Below are 24,182 nucleotides of genomic sequence, written 5' to 3' on the forward strand. Positions count from 1 at the left end.
ATGGATTTTGGCCTTTTAAGTAATATAAATTTAGAATTTGAGTGTCTCTGAAGAGACTGTACAAAGCAAGATGTGTGTCCTTGTTTACACTTTGGTCAAGAATGGTCAGTACTTAATGGGGTGGGTCAACAAAAAAGCTTCAAAACAGGGTAAGATCAAACATGTCAGGGAAGTGAATAATTAAAAAATAGAAATCAGAGGTTAAGTAGACAGGAACAAATTTGACACTTTTTTGCCAACAGAGACTATGTCCTGCATCACTGTGTATTTGCTTAAATTTTACTCAGATACTCCAGGTATTTGAATCTGCAGGACACTTATGGATTTCTGGTCTACTGTTACTCCCTTTTTTAAACTTTGGTCTTCAGACTAACAAGATAGATTACATTGTGGGAAGTGTGATCTTGCTTGTTATAAAGTCAGTGGCTGCATAGTTCTCATTGTGTTTTGTTTGGCCGTCAAAGCCTTGGGCTTTGGTCTCCATGCAGAGTTAATTCTGCTCCTACAAAATTAAGAAAGTGTAGAATTTTTCCTGGATGCAGCACTTCTATCCATATGCTTCAGGTTTCAGGAAAATTCAAATACGAAGCATACCCATAGGACATCATTTTTTTTTAATGTGGACCAGTGTTGAAGTAATTATTAGAATGTGTCAGATGGAGGCAATTCATGAGTTTATCTTTGGTGCTTCTGTTGTATCCCTTCCTTGTATCTTTCTTAACTCTCTTCATCCTATCTGATTTTTCCTCTCAGGCATCCAACATGCTTGTTCCACTATTCTTCACAGACATTAAACCTACTATCTGAAAGAAAATTTTGTGTCAGTTCTTTATAGTTTAGTATGAATTGAGGACAACATGTTCCCTCTCCTGCGGGTATTTGCATTGTAAACCTGAGAGTTAAGAGAAAGTCTTTCCTCATGGAATGTCAGCAAGGACTTTCCACACCTTTTAGACATCAGAAACTGATCTTTAAACTTGAGTTGGACCTGTAGCTGGGCGTGTATTAGCACTAATTCCTCCTTACCCTCTAGTTAAGATGGGCCAGGTGACTCAAATAAGCAGGAGTGTAGGTGCCAACCCCCAAATTCTAACAATATTTGAGTCACAGAATTTGTTTGCAGAGTTAGAGCCACTTTTCTTTCCCTTGTTCCTATTTATTCCTGCTACTTAAATTATCTGATATGTGCCTGCCTCGTTCGGCTGGAGCCCTTCCAGGGCAGAGACCACATTTTTCTCAGCTCTGGATCTCTAGGCCCGGCACGGTGTCTGGCTCACTGAAAACCCTTCCTGACAAATAATTAGATTCCTGCAGTTCAAATCTGCCTAAAGCTATGTTTCCTTAAGTTCTCTTACACCAAGGGTCTTTCCCCTCACTTCATAGAATACCCACCATGAGGGAAAGGTCAAAACTAGTCTGTCACAGGACAAACTCCACCCAACCCAAAACAATTGTTGGGGGGTATTTCAGAGCCTACTGGGAAGCAGAGATAGAAGAATTGCCTTTGGATCTAGTCTGACGAAAATTATATTCTTCATGGTTCTAGAATGCAAGGGCTTTATAGAACAGAAGGGGGAAAAAAGCTAGTTTTATTTCAGCAGTGCCTGATGCCAGGTATTTACTAGAGCAAATGCCACCCAAGGCCCAGAGGGTTAGCTGGAGCAGCTGATACTCTGTGCTGCTTTTTATAACTCTCCTTCCCAGCACCATGCTCTACGTATGTCCCATTTCATCAGGTCACATCAACTTAAGTTGTGCCCAATACTGCATCTTATACCAAATGCATCACTATGTGGAATATTCTGTTTCCTTAAAAAAAATTATAAAAATAAAGTTAAATTCCTTAAAAATAAAGTAGGGGAAGTTTCCCTGATTCTTTGTGAAAGCAGTGACTTTGCCACTTTTTACAAATGAGCAGCCTCTTTACTTCCAAAAGATATTGCAACTATCAGCAAGCTGCGAAATTACTAGGTTAAGAATGGAATGTACAGTACAGAACTAAATTGTATATAAAATTGTGAAATACAATTTTGGTGGTGGTGAGTGGTGAGTCTGCAAACTTGTGAAAATCATTTGCAGAGATACTTGCTGTCCACTTTGTTTTTTGGTAGTAAGATTAGAGAGAAAGGGAGATTCTATAATGTAATATATAAAATGTGATCTTTAAAATGTCAATATTTATTCAATATATTTGATATCTCTCTTATACAATACACAGTCTTGGCCATTTGGGAGGGGGTGTAAAAGATGGAAAATCCAAATATCTTGACTTTAAAGGACTTATTATTTAGAAAGAATGTTAATTTTAAAATATAAAAAGCCATCATTTCATTTATTGAGAACATACCATGTGTGTCAAGAACTGTGGCAAGTATTTGTATATACTGTATATCAGGGGTTGGCAAACTATGGCCAAAGGGCTAAATCTAGTCTATCATCTGTTTTTATAAATAAAGTTGTATTGAAACACAGCCACATCTATTTGTTTGAGTATTGTCTATGACTGTTTTGTGCTATAATGGCAGAGTTGAGTAGCTATGACAGCGTTGAGATAGTCTGACCTGCAAAACTAAATAAAGTTTCTATCTGCCCTTATAGAAAATATTTGCTGACCTCTGCTGTATATAATTTGTTCTCACAAGAATACTCAGATAAATACAGATTTTCCCATTTTCCAATTAAGGTAACTGAAGGTATAGCTTATGTAACTTAGCAAGTGGCAAAGCATGGATTTAATTCTAGATTTATCTGGTTCCAAAAATCTGTGTTCTTATGCTATATTTGTGTATAGAAGTAGCCAAAATATGGGGCAGGAAGAAGTCAGAGCCTTATAGAGTCACAGAAAATTATTATTAGGGTTCAGAAAAGAGAGATTATTTTGATCATAGGGTGATAAAGATTCTGGAGAAGATTATATTTGAATACAAAAGTGAAAATGCATGTGAGGAATTTTGTGTCCCAAACTCAAGCCCAAGAAAAGTTAACAGATGAAGGTCAGATGTTTAATTAGAAGTAGAGCTGGGATTAGAACCAGTTTTCCATTCACTGAGCATAAGTATGCCATCGGTGACCATACTGAACCATTGAATCTGTGTGTGTGTGTGTGTGGTTAAATGCTATAGAATGGCATAATTATTTGAAATGAAATGTATGTTGAATGAAACATACAAAAACTTGTATGCTTTGCTCAGTAGTAATTGAACTAAATGGCCTGCACTTCCTTTATTGAATCAATCAAAAAACATATTTGTGCAGACATTTATATGATACCACCACCTAACCAACATCCTACCAAATATATTTTGGTTGTGGAAGATTGCAGTTCTGAGACAATGAGAACCACTGGCATGCTCAATGACTTTAATTTCAAATAATAAACAAGAGACCACAAAGGATAATATTCATATCCATCTTGCCCTGCAGAGTCAGGTGGCTCTAAGTCAGGAGAAGAATGGAGAAGGGAGCAAAGGGTAGCTGAAGGAAGCTTACCTGATACTGTAGAGTACTTTGCCATTTTTTGAAATGCGAAGTAATTTGTTGTCAGTGGTAACATCATGGAAGTTGGCCCCCTTCTCATTGGCAAAGAACAAATCTGGTTTCCAAATGGAGTCCAGCATCGATGGGTCCAGGTCCAGAGAATCATCAGGGTACTCGCTATATGCCAACCGTGAATCATTCCACTGTTGTCTCAGAAAAATATTCACTCGGTAGTCCTACAGAAATGCCATGCATAAGAGTTATCTATCAACCACTCTGACATATTTTCCCCTCACTCTTCTCCCTGATTTGATGCATGCCATATTGGTATCTGAATAAACCAGACTGTGTATATCTTGGTCAAAATAAACCACTCAATTCTATTAGGAGTGGGAACAGAGGGGAGAAAAAAAGAAGACTCAACCAAACCAGAACACTAATGGAACAAGTTGAATTGGTTGAATTCTTACTTAATTTAATCATTCTGGGTGGAAAGAATTTGCCTGCGATGCAGGAGATGTGAGTTTGATCCCTGGGTCAGGAAGATCCCCTGGAGAAGGAAATGACAAACCACTCCAGTATTCTTGCCTGGGAAATCCCACAGACAGAGGAACCTGGTGGGCTACAGTCCATGGGGTTGCAAAGTCAGACACGACTTAGCGACTAAACAAATAACAACCATCCGATTTAGCTGTAGAAAAAGATAATGGTAAGTACAGCAGTCAGTCTTTGATGGCAGATTATCAGATAAAACGGATATATTTTCCAAATCAGAAATGACATGATCTCTGTTTTCAATCTTTCTCAGATGCTTTAGGCAGAAGAAAAGCCACTCTGTAATTTTGTAGTGGAAATCTTATTATAAAACTCTGATATGATGGGGCAGTAGTTTTTAAATTCATCAACATAAATATTAAGATGTTTCATGTTGACAAGATAATTCCCTTACAGCTACTTACTTTTGAAACTCTTAAATATTTTATCATTTCTCTGAATGGGTTGTATATACGGTAGTCGACTTGATGCTTCATCAAAACAGAAATCTCTTTCATGTTTTCCTAATCTGAGTACCTTTTGATAAAGGTGTTCCTCCCTGTGGAAATTCAGGTACACCCTGTCATTCCCACTTGGCCTGGAAATTTTCTTCTGTGCTAATGAATCAGCGTGAGGCAGTAACTTCTCTTCAGAGGATTTTTACTCAAAGGTCTTTAGGTTCATGGAAATTGTTGCTTTGCTTGACAGAGCAAACCCAATAGAGGCTTCAACAGTATTCCCTAGTTAAGCGGGACTATGGTTCAGAGCTCACATTTGTCCACATCTGCCACCTGTGGGCTTTCGGGATGATATATACTCATCCCATCTTACTCTCTTTACCTTTTCCACCTTCATTTGCTTTGTCTCCACATCTGTGTTTTGGCATCTGGATTTTGGATCATTGCTTACTTTTCTGTAACAGTGACCAACATGTCCTAGTTTGCCTAAGAATTTTTCCAATTTAGCCTCAGAAGTCCCACATTCAGGGAACCCACTCAGGCATAGGCAAAACTTGGATGGTTGGTTTTTCTATCAGGTACAATGGAGACCACCTCAGGATTGTCTGTTTCGGTTAATCCCTTTAGAGCCAATAGAAAACTCGCAACTAGGTTGTAAAGATCAGGGTGGATGAAAGAGTGTCAATCCATTTCCCTCTCCTTAATCAATAAACTCTCCAAATTCTCATGACTTCTCCCCGTAATACAGCCATTTGACAATCAGGCTGGTAGAGTATTTTGGAAATGGCAGTTCTTAGAAAGAGTGCCCCATGTGGGTTTAAAGAATGCTAATAATCAAATAGTTACTAACTTCTGGAAATCAGTCATCAAAGCCTAGCTTCTTAGGGAAAGCTGAAATATATTTTTAATAATGACTGTATGTTTCTCTATTGTACAACATAAGGACTTTTTGACTTGGAAAATTTTATCAGCTGACTTTTATTTGGGATTATTGGACAGAGGAACCTGGCAGACTACAGTCCATGGGGTTGCAAAGAGTCGAACACGACTGAAAAACTTCATTTTACTTTATACCAGACCTGCGAAGCAAATTCCCAGCCCTAAGAGGGTGCTGTTGTGGGCCCAGGGAAGCTTCTTTTCCATTCTATTTGCTCATTGGCTATCCCCTCCCTTCAAGAGTGAACCAAGAGAATGGCAAAATCTTAAAAGTTCTCCCCATCACATATTTTGCATTTTTGGAATTATCCAAACTGGCATGCTGCGATTCATAGGGTCGCAAAGAGTCGGACATGACTGAGCGACTGAACTGAACTGAAAGGAATCAGAGGATGGTAAATGGAAATAGATGACCACTTCAGTGTTTCATTGGCAACAGGAGTTATTGGAAGCTTTGGAGTTTTGTGTGAGTAAAGAATGGAAATGTGTGATTTGTGGAAAACCAAAACAGGGGCTGTTGGAAATAAAATAATCCAATTTGCATATAAATAGGTACTAGATAGACCAACTGTGATATTTTCTGAAGATTTCCTGAAGGAAAAAATGCAGTGTATCCACTATGTGACAACTACCCCTTTTATTTTCCTTTGGGTGGGAACCAATTATCCTTAATAAAAATTTTTGTGTGAGGGTTTATGAGATTGTTTCAGCAGGAGGTAGGAGAGAGAGGATGTCATCTCTTAGTCAATTCTGGAGGTAGAAAAATTCTAAGTATAGGAAGTAATGACAGCTGGAAATAACAGAGATGAATGGGTTAAATTTCTTAGGCCATAGGGAGACCCCCTACCCCGGAAGGAAACAGAATGAGAGAGGCCATGTAAAGTCAGAGAGTGAGTATTCAGCAACAAAATCACCAGGAGAACATCACTATAGTCCTCCTTTGAACCTGAGAATGATTCAAATATGCATGTTGAGAGATTTCAGAGAATATTACATTAGTGACATAAAATATGAAACATTGACCTTTTTAAAAAAATCTCAATATAAATTTTCACAGCTAATGTACATCTTTTAAAAAAGTCTTTCCCACAAGTTTTCTTCTCCAGTGTTTCCTACTTTTCTATTTTGAATTTTCTTCCAATATCAGAACTATAAAAAAGAGCACTGAATCTATCTTATCACAATAGAACCACTTAATGTCTAAGAGTTAATTTAAAATAAATTAATTAGCCTGTTCATAAGCAAGGATAAGTGGAAAAGTTAGAGGAGAAAATATATTTTATGCCATGGTGACAGGAATTATATAAAATAAGACTTTTATTAGATCTTTTGGAAGTATTTTTTTCTTTATAATGTATAGGAATTAAAATTTTCCTTAATTTTGTTCATGATGATGATACATTATTCCAGAATAAATGGCAACCCTTAAAACTTTAAAGAATAGAAAAGAACACCCAAGGATACAGAGAAGTAGATAGCCAAAGAAAAGATCTTCCAGGGCTGTGCCTGTATAATTCTTTCAGTTCACTATCATTTTCAATATAGGGTACAAATTTGACACATGATTTATCCATGCACTGCCTCTGTTTATTTACAGATAGGTTTTTTCTCTCAAGATATTCCAAACCACCAAAGATAGTTATATTGCTCTGTAGCCTTTCTTTGTCTTTATTTTTGCTTCTAGGTTTAATGAAATATTAAAGGAGAAGTAAACACTGAGAGACATACTTAAGTGCAGACTGAACTTTCTTTTATACTACCTTGTCTCTCCAGAGACAGATTCTACTTCAAGTAAATGACATATCTCCTTGTATTAAAATTTGATTTTCTATGATTGACTCCCTGGGTACTAGATTAGATAATGGAAACATTTAAATTAAAAATGTATGTGTATGTGTGTGTGTGTATGTGTGTATATATATATATATTTATTTATTTATTTATTTGTGTGTGTGCATGTCTGTATGTGTGTAAATGCATACATTTATCTTTTATTTTTCAAAAGCTATGTTTAAGTCATAGAATCTTTATATATTCTTAGCACAGGTAATACAGGTACCTATATTCCATACTATTACTTCACATCAAATTTAGAATTTCTAAAGTTTTACTATTTTGGTACCTTCTAATTCTATGCCCATGCCACAAAGATTGTTTCCTTAAATTGAATTATTTTGTTATATTTAGTCTAGCGTTTGTACTTGGGGATTGCAACTCTATCTCATCCACATTCATACTGAACTTCACTACTTCTCTCTTTATTTTATATGTATATATTTTTCAGTCCAATTATGTCATAAAGTTTTCTCTTTTTTATTTAAATTTATTTATTTTAATTGGAGGCTAATAACTTTACAATATTGTATTGGTTTTGCCATACATCAACATGAATCCACCACGGGTGTACACGTGTTCCCCATCTTGAACCCACCTCCCACCTCCCTCCCCGTACCATCCCTCTGGGTCATCCCAGTGCAAAGATATGCTTTGTGGATTTTTCATAGACCTATATGGCATTTTGGTTTTAACTTCCAGCTACCCTGCAGTAATGTTTTCATCATCTTAAGTTTGTGCTAGCTTTGAATATGGAAAGTTAGCTTTGAATTTGAAATTATGGGAGGAGCAGTTGCTTTATGATCAATTCAGGTTTTAACATTGCATTTTAAATTTAGAGACCAGGTCACCTTGCATCTTAGATTAACAAAATGTTAGGTTGATTCTTGGTTCTCCCTTAAGAAGTTAGAAATAAAGAATGTAGGTACCTGCTATTCCTGGTAAGTTAGCATATGCAGCTGTAGAATGAAAAGGAGCCTGTAACATCATTCCAGCAGTTACAGCAACCATACAATCTCCTAAGGGGCTATCTACATACATCTTATCCAGTTCTTTGGGAACATGATTTCAGGTTGGAGATAAAACAACTCTTCACCCTGCAGCAGTAACCAGCAGAAGATGTGGAATTTGGGGAAGATTCTGGGGAGCTGGAATCATATTCTAGAGATACTCTCTGAGTAGACACATTTTGTACACTTTCAGCTCTTTCTACCCCCTCCCTGCTGTTGCAATCTATTTCCTGCTGCTTTGGCATGGGGAATGTTCCAGCACTCACAGGTTCAAGCCACATTCTGTTCACCCACATCCTTCCAGGCAGTTATTTGGAAGGTTTGAGGAGACTGTCTCTTCTCCGTTTTCTAATGGCCCAACCTTGGGGACAGCTGCATGCAGATGGCATGCAAATATTCTTGACCTTTACTGACACTATGAGTATTCCCGAACTATGCCTTTGTGTTAGGAAGGAGGGGCTTGTAAATACACCCGTCATCCAGTAAATTAACTTGCCATCACTAGCTAAAGAAAAAGGGGAAAGAAAGAAAAGGAAATGGTAAACTTACATACCAAAACTAAATTATAACCTGTCTCATCATACACCCCTTTCTGGTCTAATGAGTCTTTTGGAATCATAAACAACAACAAATAATTGTCCCACTGAATACTCTTAACACAGGGTCAGCTAGTAATGACCATCAACAGATCCCTGTGACTTTTAATGAACAGAAGTATATATTTTGAAATACTGTGTATGACCACAATGATCCATAAAAATATTCCTTAGAATAACACAAATATATTGTCCTATGAGTGCATGTCTTCAACACTAATATACCAAAGGAGTAAGAGGCAATATGAGTCCCTGTGTGAGCCTGTTCTTTGCAGGGAGTAAGTAACAACAGTAATTTAGTGGGATTTCATCAAGCATAATAGGGCACACTGGACAGCACCAAAAGAAAGTCATACTGAGTTCTTAAAACAGATACTTATTGCCTTTTATTTAGAAACAAACATCCAAACTAAATTCTTCAATAATGCTGCCAAGTGTTGTGGGATAAGAGTGGGATATGAGAGAAATCAACATGTTTAGAAACTCAAAATTCTGATACATTCTTGGAAAAAAATCATTCCAGAAAACATAGGGAAAGCAAAACTATTATTCTCCCCCCCATTCATAGCACTAATCAACATCCTCAGTAACTACATGCATTACTGTGCATAAAAACTAAGAGTCTGATGTCTTGTCAACTAAAGAGTTAAAGGAAGAATTTGTTTCTGTTTAATTTTTTTTGACCATCTTTTGAGCCATATTTTGTGAGTATATTCATGAGCACAGAGTCTCAGGGTTTTGGTAAGGGAAACTTGGGCTCTGATGACACTCTCTGGGTGCATCAGGTAGATACCTAGGCAGAGCCTAAAAGATCTGGAAAGGTAAGATCTTTTCAAGGTGAAGCAATTCTCATGTTCTTATGATCACCTGCATAATGTCTAGTTAAATAATGATGCCTTACATCCCAAAATTGACAATCTATGGCCTGTGGGCCAAATTTGGCCATAATCTGTGTTTATAAGTAAAGTGTTTTTGTTTTTGTTTTTTTTTGAGAACAGCCACACCCATTTCCTTACTGTTGTTTATGGCTGCTTTTATGCTGAAAGGGTGGGATTAAGTAGTTGTGACAGAAATTGTCTGGTCCTCAAAGTCTTAAGTATTTACTGTCTGGCATTTTAGAGAATGTTTGCTAGTCCCTACCCTACATGACATGAGAATTTATTCTTTGATTTAAGCGTGGTAGAGTTTCCAAAAATTTTTTTTAGTTTCACACAAGAGCCATGATTGAAGAAAATAAAGATACTTTTTAAAAGCCAAATTCAGTTTGTTATTACATCAGAAGCTAAGAATTAAAATAAAAGAAGCATATAGGCATCATTCTTCTGATCATGCGATTCAATACATCTCATACAGCAGAATAGACAGGCCATTGATATTACGCTTGGGCAACGATTTCCAAGTTTTCTCATAGGAAACATGACAAAGGACACTTTAGTAAGTGGCCAGGAAGCACCTAGGCAGCCCATTTATTAAACACCTTCAGTAGCTCTTAAAGACACAGGAAAACAAGGATATCCATAGTTTTCATTTTCATCTCCTTAAATGTTTAGCTTTATCTTACATTAATGAGCATTGAAAAGGTTTATATTTACATTTTTGATTGAGGATAAGATGCAATGAGGAAATTTAATCAAAGCAACTTAGGGGTCTAATTAATGCAATCAGCATTAGGTCGTGCAAGTATTGTCATTGAATGCCATCGTGTAAAGCTGGAGATAGTGATTTGGGCGGCTGGAATATCTGCCCCTCTGTTATCAAGATAAAACCAAGAGGGGAGGACAGACACTGAATGCCAAGTCCAAAGTTGGAGTCTTCTTTCCGTGTTGAGATTTTCTTATGAGTTAATTACTAATCCTATCAAAACTATCTTAGTTGAGTAAAATTCTTAATGCACTACATATGGTCGAAGTCCCAAAAGTTTCTTTTCTGGACAATGCTGTGTCTGAATAATATTAAAATGGATGGTGGAGTTGTATTATGTCTGGCTTGCCAGTGGAAATGAATGTTGAGGTAAATTATTCTTTTCTAACATCAAGAACATCAAGAAGTACAGTAATTTGTTAAACACAATCCTATAGTCTAAAAGAGAATTCATAAACACAGTGGAGCACCGTTTTTTACTTCTCAATGGCACTATGCTTATTATTTCATTTCTTGAGTGTTTCTAGGACATCAGCCACCATAGTACTTAGTCAAACTCAACTGTATTTTATTTTGATCTCATCCAATAATACAGCTGTGTACTTTACATATACAGGTGGTGCTAGTGGTAAAGAACCTGCCTGCCAATGCAGGAGAACTAAGAGACGCTGGTTTAGTTCCTGGGTTGGGAAGATGCCCTGGAGGAGGAAATGGCAACCCACTCCAATATTCTTGCCTGGAAAATCCCATGGACAGAAAAGCCTAGCAGGCTATATAGTCCATGGGGTCGCAAAGAGGCGGACATGACTAAAGGGACTTAATACAACAACATACTTTTACATAGTCATGAAAATCAGAACCAGTCAGTGGACTTAAATTATATAGAGGCTAAGAAAATATTTCACTCAAAATGTAATCTCCACCCTGTACCTAGCACTCTAAGGTTACTGATCTAATGGGCTGTGTCACAGGCAACAATACCACTTTGACACCAGTAAAGAGTCTTTATTTTAAAGTATTTTAAAATATCTCAATTTTAAAGTATCTGAAATCTTTTTCATGTATGTGAAACATGTCTGCACTTAGAATATGATTGGGTTTTATTAGTTTTATGTTTATTTTGGGGGGAGGGAGTCATGCATGTTATGTAATTCCTGTGGATTTGGAACAACTTTCTACTGTCATCAAATTGGGGTGTGTGTGTGTGTGTGTGTGTGTGTGTTCATTTTACAGTCAGCTTCTTGGCATATATCTTAAATGTAGCATGTCTGAAGCTTGATTATGTTAAAGTGTCCCATTATATGAAAATATCTCCTAAACTTTGAAATTTGTATTTCTGAAACATTGGAGATGCAAATATTTAAATATCCTTAATTATGCACCAGCTCATTACTGATAATTCTACCTAAATATAACCAAACATCAAGTGTTTCCAAAATTTCTCTGGCATGATGGATGAAAGATTATTGAATTTTAAGCAAATGAATATTTGACTAATGAATTCCTAAGGTGAAAGAGTATAACTAATTGCTTTCTAGAGGTGAATGAACTTGGAAATTAGCACTCAGTAAATGTCCCACAAATGTACAACAGTGCTCTTTGATCACACATCCCATTCCTTCACACGATGGCTTCAATGCTCAGTCCCACTCACCATTGTAGTTTCTGCTATTGACCCAAAGCTGTTGATAAATATGTTGCAGGTAACATTTACAGGAGGTCCTGCAAGTTGAACAATAAATAGAAAATTTGACAGGTTGTGTTCATGGCATAATCAAGTCATGTTTTTCTCTTGCCAGTGGCATTGTAGCACTTACCATGGTGGTTTCTGTGACTGATCCAAAACTGTTGATAAAAATATTGCAAGTAACGTTTACTGGAGGACCTGCAGAACGCAATAAAAATGTTGCAATAGACATTGAAGCAAAAATACAGCTCCATCAACATCTGTGCAAATGACTAGAGATGTAAACAAAATTAAAACGATGGTGAGATTGCAAAAAAAAAAAAAAGAGAAAGTTTTACCCAGAGAGGTTCACAGTAATAACATTCCCACTAGCATTTCAAATAATGACAGTTAAGCAATGATAACTTACCCTGAAGAGTTTTGGACTTGGAAAATATAAGCTGAAGACTATTAAATGGAATTCATTGTCAATAGTTGTGATCAAAATTGCCTTTTGGATGAGTGGCTTTCTTTGACCTTAGGCTCATCAACCTTGTAGATGTCAACAGTGGGTACACATGACGATGAAATAGCCTGGCTCATGAGTTCAAATGGAGCTACATTTTGAATGGTGGATGGGTCAGGAATATCCACCTCGTTTTATGGAATACCCTTTAAATCAATGGGTCTAGTTTGATTTTCATGATACCTCTGAATTTACCCCATTCCTTCTTTATACCCTGTGACTGCCTAATGAGAAATGATGTATAGAAATACAAAACCAAAGAAAATTAGCTCACCATATGCAAGACAGCAAAAGAGACACAGATGTATAGAACAATCTTTTGGACTCTGTGGGAGAGGGCGAGGGCGGGATGATATGGAGAATGACATTGAAACATGTAAATTATCACATGTGAAATGAATCGCCAGTCCAAATTCTATGCATGAGACAGGGTGCTCAGGGCTGGTGCACTGGGATGACCCAGAGGGATGGGATGGGGAGGGAGGTGGGAGGGGGGTTCAGGATGGGGAACACGTGTACACCCATGGCTGATTCATGTCAATGTATGGCAAAACCAATACAATATTGTAAAGTAAAAAAATAAACAAACAATTTTTTTTTTTAAAAAGAAAGAAACCCAGCAGTGTCACTTAATGTCCAGATTGTTACATCAATAAATGTAGTAGAAAGCAAGGTTTAGTTTCCCTGGTGGCTCAGACGGTAAAGAATCTGCCTGCAATGCAGGAGACACAGGAGACGTGGGTTTGATCCCTGGGTTGCGAAGATCCCTGGAGAAGGGAATGACTACCCACTCCAGTATTCTTGCCTGGAAAATTCCATGGAGGTTTATTAATCCTAGATGTACTTTGAACAAAGAGCATGCTTTTCCCTCCAGAGACATAGGGAACAACTCTCTTTTCCTCTTGCCCTTTGTTTCTCCTCCAAGCAAGCACTAACCAGCCTGACCCTGTTTGGCTTCAGAGATCAGGTAAAATCAGGCACGTTCAAAGGGTACAGCGACAAACTCTTCGCCCTCTGACCATAGATGAATCACTTTCCAATGACTTCGAGTTTCATGTTATGCTAGGCAATGTATTTATTGCCCTCATGTGGTTTCCACATAATACTTTCTAAGATACGAAATGGTTCATGTTGCCATGAACCATCTATTCACTCATTGCTTTCTCCTGTGTCAGTATCCTGGTTCAAGCAACACCCCAGTTGGCTCTGTTCACAACAAGCAGGTAGGATCTGAATGAGGAGGAGTTTGGCTTGAAGCCTCCTTCAAAGGCTGATAGTAAAACACAGCTGCAGCAATGCTTGAGTGCCATATTTTTACTTCTCAAGTCCATGTTGAGTTCTCAAAATGAAAAAAAGAAAAGGGCTCAACAGCTAATGTAAATTTCCAGGCAAGGAAACTTTTGATAAAAGAAGCAACAAAGAATTTGGATAAAAGAGATGTAGTAAGCTGTTTTTCTTTTTAATATAACTAACTTATCTGCTTTTAATGAAAAAATAGTTTTTTTTAAAGTGATTTTGGGCATCAGATCATAAACATCACCATATTACCAAAACATTTTTCAGCCTACATCTTTGAAATATTCCACGTCTTTTTAGTTTATCCCCTTGTTATTCATCATCTGCTAAGATGACTTCTTTTCCATGGTCACTTCCTGCTCTGCTTTATTTTGTTTTCTTATTTAGGTTACTCAAAAAAAAAAAAAAAAAAAAAAAAAAAACCAGCAAAAAAAAAAAGAGTCTGTTTCTTGTCCATAGATTTTTATTCTATAACAAATATATTTTTATGCTGCTGCTACTGCTGCTAAGTCACTTCAGTCGTGTCCGACTCTGTGTGTAAGAGATAAAGTAGAGAAGGTAGAGTCAAGTCATGAGAAATTGTGTGTAAAAAATTACTTTTTTTCCTCTCTTCACAACAAGATATTTCGTTTTAGATGGTCCAATTCAGGGTGGAAAACTTTCATGGATTTTTGTATATGAGATAGAAAATGAATAATGTGGGAAAAGAAACAGGAAAGAGAGAAACGTGATCTTAAAAGGAGGAATTTGAAAATCCAAATGTAGGTTTTCTTGTACTGTAGATTATCTGATTGTCTGGCCTCCCCAACTGGCTTGGAACCAATTAGAAAGCTGGGCCATACCATCATACATCTGTTTTTATCCTTCCCAGTACATGGCAGTGTGAGTATACTGCTAGAATTCAAAATAATTTTTAAGTTACCACATACTGACACACTGTACTGAGCACATTTAAAAAATTGTCTGTTTTAATCCTCACAAAAAAGGAATTGTTTTAGTGCTCCAATAAACATTTTCAGATGAGGAAACTGGGGGTTAGAAAAATTAAGTAACTTGCTTAAAGTCATGCCACAGTAATTAAAGAAGCTGAGACTCAAGGTCTCATCATTCTGATTCCAAAATCCTAAATTTTCAATCACTTTGCTGCACTAGATTCATTGCATAATATCCTCTGACCTGCAAACCATGTTATTTTTCATTGGTTTATATACTTCTGGGATAATTTGATCCTTTACATCTGATCATTTCATTGGACACTGCCTTAAGAATCATTTGCATTTGGATATAAAACCTTGGAAATGAAAAAAGAAGTAACTTTCACATGCATGTATTAATAATGAGCTCACATATATTAAAACCTTGCTCTATGCCAATAAGTGCCTTATTTTATTCTTCAATAATTACATGCTACCATGTCTCCCATTCCCATTCCCAGCAAAATGCCGGGCTGGATGAAGTACAAGCTGGAATCAAGATTGCAGGGTGAAATATCAATAACCTCAGATACACAGATGACACCACCCTGATGGCAGAAAGCGAAGAGGAACTAAAAAGCCTCTTGATGAAAGTGAAAGGGGAGATTGAAAAAGCTGGCTTGAAACTCAACATTCAAAAAACTAAGATCATGACATCCAGTCCCATCACTCCATGGCAAACAGATGGAAAAACAATGGAAACAGTGAGAGAGTTTCTTTTCTTGGGCTCCAAAATCACTGCAGATGGTGACTGCAGCCTTGAAATTAAAAGACGCTTGCTCCTTGAAAGAAAAGTTATGACCAACCTAGGCATCATGTTAAAAAGCAGAGACATTACTTTTGCTGACAAAGGTCCATCTAGTCAAAGCTATGGCTTTTCCAGTGGTCATGTATGGATGTGAGAGTTGGACTATAAAGAAAGCTAGCACTGAAGAATTGATGCTTTTGAACTGTGGTGTTGGAGAAGACTCTTGAGAGTCCCTTGGACTGCAAGGAGATCCAACCAGTCAGTCCTAAAGGAAATCCATCCTGAATATTCACTGGAAGGACTGATGTTGAAGCCGAAACTCCAATCCTTTGGCCACCTGATGCAAAGAACTGACTTATTGGAAAAGACCCTGATGCTGGGAAAGACTGAAGGCAGGAGGAGAAGGGGATGACAGAAGATGAGATGGTTGGATGGCATCACCGACTCGATGGACATGAGTTTGAGCAAGCTCTGGGAGTTGGTGATGGACAGGGAGGCCTGGCATGCTGCAGTCCATGGGGTTGCAAAGAGTTGGACACGACTGAACTGATGAACTGAACTGAAAGTCTCCCATTTTATAGATGAGGAAACTGAGGCACAAAGGAAATTCATTGATTTTCCCAAGGTCACAGAGTTTGTAAGAGGCAGAAATTGCCTAACTTTAGGGACACCTTTTTTAACTAGAAGGATAAAATGCCTGAGGCCAATAAAATCACTCTGAGAATAGAAGTTACCTGAATATGGGACAATGTCTGCAAGTTCTTTGGGTTGAATAATAGAATTGTTTTTCACTGTTAAGAGTTATCCTGACATGTGCCAACACAACCTTCCATCTGTGTTTTACTAAGGTGTTCTAATTAACAGTAACACATTCTTAGATATGATCACCAGCAAACAAATGTGTTGTATAAACTGCAGAAAGAGTTAACAGTAGTTAAACTCATCTAATTGGTTTATCAGCAAAGATACTCCAAAGTGAATTTGATGAGAATTTGACTGGGAAGAAGAATTATATAGACATCTAATCACTCATATCACTATTCTCTCCTTCCTTCCTCCCTCCTTCCCTCAACAGAACCAAAAGTTGACTATCTTAAAAGATCAACAAACTTTACAAACTTCCTCTAATGGGATAAACCTCAATTGGCCATGATGCATAATCCTTTTACTATGCTGTTGAATTTGTTTTGATACTATTTTGTTGTAGATTTTTGCATCTATATCCACAAAGGTTATTTGTCCTTAATTTTATTTTCCTGTGGTATATTTATCTGTCTTTGGTGTCAAAGTAATTTTGGCCTCATAGAATGAGTTAGGAAGTATTCTTTTCTCTTTTATTTCTTGGAAGAGTTTGAGAAGGGTTGGTGTTATTTCTTCCTTATGTGTTGTAAGAATTCACCAGTGAAGCCATCTGGTCCTAAACTTTGTTGAAAGGTTTTGAGTTTTCAATAGATTTATTTACTTGTTATAGGCCCAAGATTTTTCTGTTTCATCTTGAGTCAGTTTAGGTAAATTATGTATTTCTAGATATTTGTCCATTTTATCTCAGTCAGGTCAGTTCAGTCGCTCAGTCGTGTCCAACTCATTGTGACCCCATGGACTGCAGCATGCCAGGCTTCCTTGTCCATCACCAACTCCCGGAGCTTGCTCAAACTCACATCCATCGAGTCAGTGATGCCATCCAACCATCTCATCCTCTGTTGTTCCCTTCTCCCCCACCTTCAATCTTTCCCAGCATCAGGGTTTTTTCCAATGAGTCAGTTCTTTGCATCAGGTGACTAAAGTGTTGGAGTTTCAGCTTCAACATCAGTCCTTCCAATGAATATTCAGGACGGATTTCCTTTAGGACGGACTGGTTTGATCTCCTTGTGGTCCAAGGGACTCTCAAAGAGTCTTCTCCAACACCACAATTCAAAAGCATCAATTCTTTGGTGCTCAGCTTTCTTTATAGTCCAACTCTCACATCCATACATGACTACTGGGAAAACCATAGCTTTGACTAGATGGACCTTTGTTGGCAAAGTAATGTCTGTGCCTTTTAATATGCTGTCTATGTTGATAACAGTTTTTCTTCCAAGGAGCAAACATCTTTTAATGTCATGGCTGCAGTCACCATCTGCAGTGATTTTGGAGCCTAAAAAAATAAAGTCTCTCACTGTTTCCATTGTTTTCACATCTGTTTGCCATGAAGTGATGGGACCAGAAGCCATGATCTTAGTTTTCAGAATGTTGAGTTTTATTTAGGTTATCTAATTTGTTTACAATCTTCTTTTATAATTCTTTTTACTTCTGTGAGGTCAGTAGTAATACCCCCACTTGCATTTCTGATTTTAGTTATTTGAGTCTTTTTTTTCTTTGTCAGTCTAGGTAAAGGTTTGTGATTTTTGTTGATCTTTTAGAAGAGCCAGATTTTGGTTGTATTGCTTCTCTTATTGCTTTTCTATTTTTTTCTCTACTTTGATCTTTATTATTTATTTCCTCTGCTAGCTTTGTGTTTAGTTTGCTCTTCTTTTTCTAGTTCCTCAAGATGTGATATTACGTTATTGATTTGGTATCTTTCTTCTTTTTTAGTGTAGGCATTTACCTTAAAAATTTCCCTCTGAACACTATCAGTGCATCCCATAAGTTTTGGTATGTTGCATCTTTGTTTCCATTCTTTAATTTCCCTTGTGATTTTTTTCTATAACCTGTTGGTTATACAAGAGTGTGTTATTTTCCAAATATTTGTGAATTTTCTGAGTTTCCTGTTTTTAAAATTTTTTTAAAAATTCTTGTGGCTGTGCCATGCAGCATTCAGAATCTGTGTTCCCTGACCATTATTGAACCCATACCCCCTACAGTGAAAGTATGGAGTCTTAACCACTGGACCACCAGGGAAGTCCCTGGTTTTCCTTTTATTATTGATTTTTAGCTTCATTTGACTATATTTGGAAAAGATATTTTTATAATTTTAATCTTTTAAATTTTATTAATATTTACTTTGTAACCCAATATGTGATCTATCCTAGAGAATGTTGCATGTACACTTGAGAAGACTGTGTATCTCCTGTTGTTGGGTGGTGTATTCTTTATATGTTTGTTAGGTCTAGTTTGTTTTTAGTGTTGTTCATATCCTATATATCCATACCAATCTCTGTATTGATGTTCTATCTATTACTGAAATGGTGTATTAAAGTTTCCAACTATTACTGGAAAAGTATTATTTTTTCTATCAGTTTTATTAAGGTTTACGTCATTATTTTGGGATTCTGTTGTTTGGTACATGTGTTTCTAGGACTGTAATATCATCTTGATGATTTGACTCTTTTATCAATGTATATTGTCATTCTTTGTCTCTTTTAAGAGATTTTGACTTATGTTAGCATAAGTCCTCCACTCTCTTTTGGTTACTATTTACATCGAATATCTTTTTCCATCCTTTCACAAACTACTCATGTCTTTGGATCTAAAGTGAGTCTCCTATAGACAGCATATAATTGGATCATAGTTTGTTTTATACAGTCTTCCTATCTCTATCCTTTGTGTGAAAGAGTTTAGTGCATTTACATGCAAAGTAATTACTTATGTAAGGAATGACTTCTGCCATTTGGTATTTGATCTCTATATTTTACAGCATTTTTTTTCCCTTTGTCTATTGCCATCCTCTTTTGTATTTAGTTGATTTTTTCTTTTAGTTAACTATTTTGATTCTCTTTTATTTCAAAGAGATATACTTTTTAGATAGTTTCTTTGTGGTTACTGTGGGGATTACATTTAAGATCCTGAATTTATAACAATCTAGTTTAAATTGATACCAACTGAACTTCTATAACATATAAAACTCTACTCTTATACAGTTACATCATCCTCCTTTTAGGTTTTTCTTGTCACAAATAGTATCTTTATTTATTATACATCAAATAGCATAGAACTTTATTTCTTTGTTAGGCTTCAAGTTACTGTCCAGCATCCTTGCATTTCAACCTGAAAGACTCCCTTTATCATTTCCTGTAGGGTAAGTCTAGTTCTAATGAACTCTCTCAGCCTTTGTTTATCTCTGAATGTCTTAATTTATCTTTCATTGATGAAAGATAATTTTCCTGGATATAAATTTTTAGCTACAATTTTTTTTTTTAATTTCAGCATTTTAAATATATCGTCTCTTGTAGTCTGGCTTCCCAGGCTTCTTCCGAGGGATTGGCTAATGATTTTATTGTACATCCCGTGTGAGTAATGATTTGGTTTTTTTCTTGCTGTTTTAAATATTCTCTCATTGTCTTTGGCTTTCAGTAGTTTGATTATAAAGTTTCTCAGTGTGAATCTCTTTGGGCTTCCCTACTTGATGTTCATTGAAGATTGTGGATTTGTAGATTTCTATCTTTCATAAAATTTGAGACGCCATTATTTCTTCAAATATTCTATTAAAAGATTCTTCCTACCCCTCTCTCACTCTCAGAATGTGTATGTTGGTCTGTTGGTGTTCCATTGGTCCTTTAGATTCAGTTTAGTTTTCTTTATTCTTTTTCTTTTATGTTCCTCAAACTCAATAATTCACTTACCCAATCATCACATTCACAGATTCTTTCTTCTGCCTGTTCAAATATACTATTAAATTCCTTTGGTGAATTTTCCATTTCTGTTTTTTCACATTTCAGCTCTAGAACTTCTTTTTGGTTCCTTCTTATAATTTGTAGCTCTTTACTGATATTTTCATTTTATTCATATACCAATCTCCTAATTTCCTTTTATTATTTGTCCTTGTTTTCCTTTAGATCTTTAAGCATATTTAAGACAGTTGCTTTACAGAATTTATCTAGTAAGTCCGGTGTGTTAACTTCCTCAGGGATGATTATTGTCCATTTATTTTTTACCTTCAAATGGGACATATTTTCCTGTTTTTTTGTATGCTTTGTGATTTTTGTTGATAACTAGACCTTTGACTTTTATAACTGGTAACTCAAGGGGAGAAGGGGAAAGTAGATTTTTCCCCTTTGCCAGAGTTTTCTGGATGCTTTTGACGTTGTTGTTGAAAGCTATTGTAAGCCATCCATTTGGTGACTATCTAACACCATTTTTGCAAAGACTATGTTTCTTAACTTTTGTGTGGCCATTATAGTCTGTTTCTCAGCTTGTACTGTACTAGGATTTTGATGGAAATTTTCTTAAACACCAAGGGCTAAAAAAAATCAAACAAACAAACAAAAAATACCTCTCCCAGTTTTTATTCATTGTCTCTATTCTGGGGGCACTCCTTTGATACTTAGACAGCCTTGAACTGAATCTAGCGATCAGCCCAAGGTGAACTCTTAGAATCTGCTCAGATCCTTTCTGAGTATTCATCTTGCCCTGAGAATGCCTGTGGCTTTTTAAATTCTCCTGCATGCATGGCTGATTTTGAATTTCCTGATTTCCCTAAGAAACTTCTCAGCTTTTGCTCTCAGGCCTTTAAATGGTCTATTGTATGTTTCAACTATAATCTTTTACTCCAGGTATCTGAATGTTTTTAGTGTTTCTTGCAGTGTGTTTGATCAATATCTACTGCTTTTCTATCCTGAGTTCTACTGGATTAGGTGGAACAAAGATGAGCACTGTTGTAGGCTGAATTGTGTTCCTTCAAATTTTATATGTTGAAGTGCTAACCACCAGTACCTCAGAATGTACGTGTATTTGGAGTGAAGGTCTTTAAAGAGATAATTAAGGGTAAATGAGGTCATGAAGGTAGTTCCTAATCTGACATGAATGAGGTCCTTAAAAGAAGAGGGGAAAAGAGATATCAGAGATGTGTGTGCATAGAGGAAAAACCATACAAGGACGCAGTGAGGATGTAGCAATCTGCAAGCCAGGGAGAGAGTCCTTGGGAGAAACCAATACTGCTATTACATAGATCTTGGATTTCTAGCCTAAAAAATTGTGAGAAAGTCCATTTCTATTGTTCAGGTTACCTAGCCTGTGTTATTTTGTTATGAAAGTCCTAGCAAACTAATACAAGCTTTTTGCATATGTCCTTCTGGTAGCACACAGACAGGTTAGAATAGACAGACAGAATAATTTGTGAATAATGTTTGCTTGTTTACTTTGCCCTCTCCACAATGAGGGACCAGGGTTCCACACTGGAAATGTAGGTTGCCATTGATTCAAAAATAAAATCACCACTGGGGAGGGGAGGGGACAAAGACAAGTAAAGACACCACAAAACTTTCCTGCCATTTTCAAGTTAGCTTTTTCTTGATTCAGTAGTTTCTTGGTTGCTATAGACTTATGACTATTTTCCAGAACTCTAACAAAATTAGTTCTGACAGGTCTTACTTACTTTTTGACACTTCTGTGGGGGAACAAGAGCTTGGAGCTGCCTGTTCTGCTGTTTTGTTGATGTCAACTTTTTCCTCCCCAAAACTTTAATGCATTCATGTGAATCATGGTGCTTCTAAAGGAGAACAAAGTATGTGTTGTTGTTTCCCAACTTGATTTGAACATAGGAGACTTTATGTTTTTTTTTGAAATAGATCATCCTTTAAAAAAAATTGGAAGTATAGTTGGTTTACAATGTTGTGTCAGTTTCTGGTGTACAGCAAAGTGATTCAGTTTTATATATATATATATATACACACACACACACACACACACACACACACACTGTTTTTCATGTTCTTTTCCATTATGGCTTGTCACAGGATATTTAATGTCGTTCCCTGTGCTATATATAGTAGCATCTTGTTGTTTATCCATTCTCTGTATGATGGTTTGCCTCTGCTTGTCCCAAACTTCTAATCCAACCCTCCTCAACCCCTCTTCCTCTGGCAAGCACAAGTCTGTTCTGTATGTAGAATAAGCCATCCCATTCATGGAGCACATTTCGAAGATGACACGCATTCTTCAAAACATCATTCGAAAATGTTGACCTACAGTAATTTATGTATTAATTCAATTAACAAATTCTTATTGAACAATAAATATATTAGATAATAATAATAAGACTAAAGACAATTGTAGAGGTTTTTATCAAACCCTGTGATCCTACAAGGAGGGAATGTTGTACTGGGGGCTGCAGCGTCAGTGCCTGGGATGAGGAAGTAATGGAAGAGGAACAAAGAATCAATAAAGATCAGCTTAATCTTTTCCAGGTATTTGCCTAAGACTCTCAATTTATGTAATGGTCCTGTAGTCTAGGAGTGTAATTCAGGGATGCAAGTCACAAACTCTTCTTATAATCAGATTTTATAAATGTATTAATTTCTAGATGAGTTCTCTTAAAAACTCAGTGAGCTAAATGACAGGTCAGCAGCATTTTTTTTTGTAAAGGGCCAGATGGTAAATATTTTAAGCTTTGTGGGCCACAAAGGTCTCTGTTACAATTACTCAGTTCTGTCTTTGTAGTGAAAGTAGCCATAAAGAGTATGTAAATAAATGAATGTGGCTGTGTTACTGTAAAACTTTATTCATAAAACAAGTGGTGAACTAGATTTGGCTAAGTTTGCCCCGGTACTTGGGCCACCTCACATGAAGAGCCAACTCGTTGGAAAAGACCCTGATACTGACAAAGATTTAGAGTAAGAGGAGATGGAGGTGGGAGAACATGAGATGGTTGGATGGCATCACTGAGTCAATGGACATGAGTTTGAGCAAACTCTGGGAGATAGCGGAGGACAGGAAAGCCTGGCATGCTGCAGTCCATGGGGTCACAAAGAATCAGACACGACTTGGCAACTGAACAACAACAAGTTTGCTGGGCCTTCCTCTGAACTTTCAGAGTCGGAGATTAGGAGAAACAGAAATTGTCCCGGAATTCCATAATCTTTCCATACCTGTAAGTGAGGACTGGCCATGGACATGGAGGATCATAGGGACTGTCCGTAGAACTATTTATGTGAGTAAATAGTTTTATATTGTGCATTGTGGCATGAATGAGTAAAATCCACTTTAGCAGAAAGGATTTATGGGAAATGGTATTCTTTGGGCCAGCTGCACTGTAGCGGTCCCAGATGAAAACCATCAATTTCCAGTCAGACCACTGCGTTGTCACAAAAGCTAGGAGGCAGTGTGGAAGAAAAGTGAGGCCAGGACAGATCACGTGGATAACAAATATTTGACTCAGCAATTATATTTAATATGACTCAGACTTGCTCATAAAAATGAATCAATGAAAAGAGCACTCTGTATCCTGCATATTTAAAACCTGGAACTGATTTTTATAACTTCTACCATGGTAATGAAAGGTTTATCTATTATTCATAGTGACTATATTAAAATAAGATTATATATATTCATATTGAACAAAGCTTTCTAAATTAACAATACATACTGTTTTTAAAGCTTTGTGATGGATTCTATTTAAAAATAATCACCAGAGACACATATTGTGTGATGTCACTTATTTGTAAACTCTAAAAAGCCAAATTCATAGAAACAGAAATTAGAGTGGTGGTTACCAGAGGCTGGAGGAGGGGAAATAGGGAGGTGTTGGTCAAAGGATACACACAGTTATAAGATAAGTAAGTTCTGGGGATCTAA

The 24,182-nt window shown here is 36.7% G+C and overlaps 1 protein-coding gene across 4 annotated transcripts in view; it reads right to left on the reverse strand.

Annotated features, from left to right (window-relative positions):
- GLRA2 (glycine receptor alpha 2) overlaps positions 1-24,182 on the reverse strand; it is a 207,189-nt gene that overhangs the window by 151,153 nt on the left and 31,854 nt on the right. For 2 of the 4 annotated variants that reach the window (XM_070783827.1, XM_070783825.1), the window contains 2 exons: positions 12,303-12,370; positions 3,490-3,713 (listed from right to left, as the gene is read on the reverse strand). In XM_070783827.1, the coding sequence (XP_070639928.1) occupies positions 3,490-3,713; positions 12,303-12,370 (292 nt within the window). Of the gene's footprint in view, positions 1-3,489; positions 3,714-12,139; positions 12,208-12,302; positions 12,371-24,182 lie in introns of those variants that run through there. The other 2 variants (XM_070783828.1, XM_070783826.1) reach the window with 2 other exon arrangements.

Source organism: Bos indicus, chromosome X (genome assembly GCF_029378745.1).
Source record: "Bos indicus isolate NIAB-ARS_2022 breed Sahiwal x Tharparkar chromosome X, NIAB-ARS_B.indTharparkar_mat_pri_1.0, whole genome shotgun sequence".
NCBI classification, from domain to species: Eukaryota; Metazoa; Chordata; class Mammalia; order Artiodactyla; family Bovidae; genus Bos; species Bos indicus.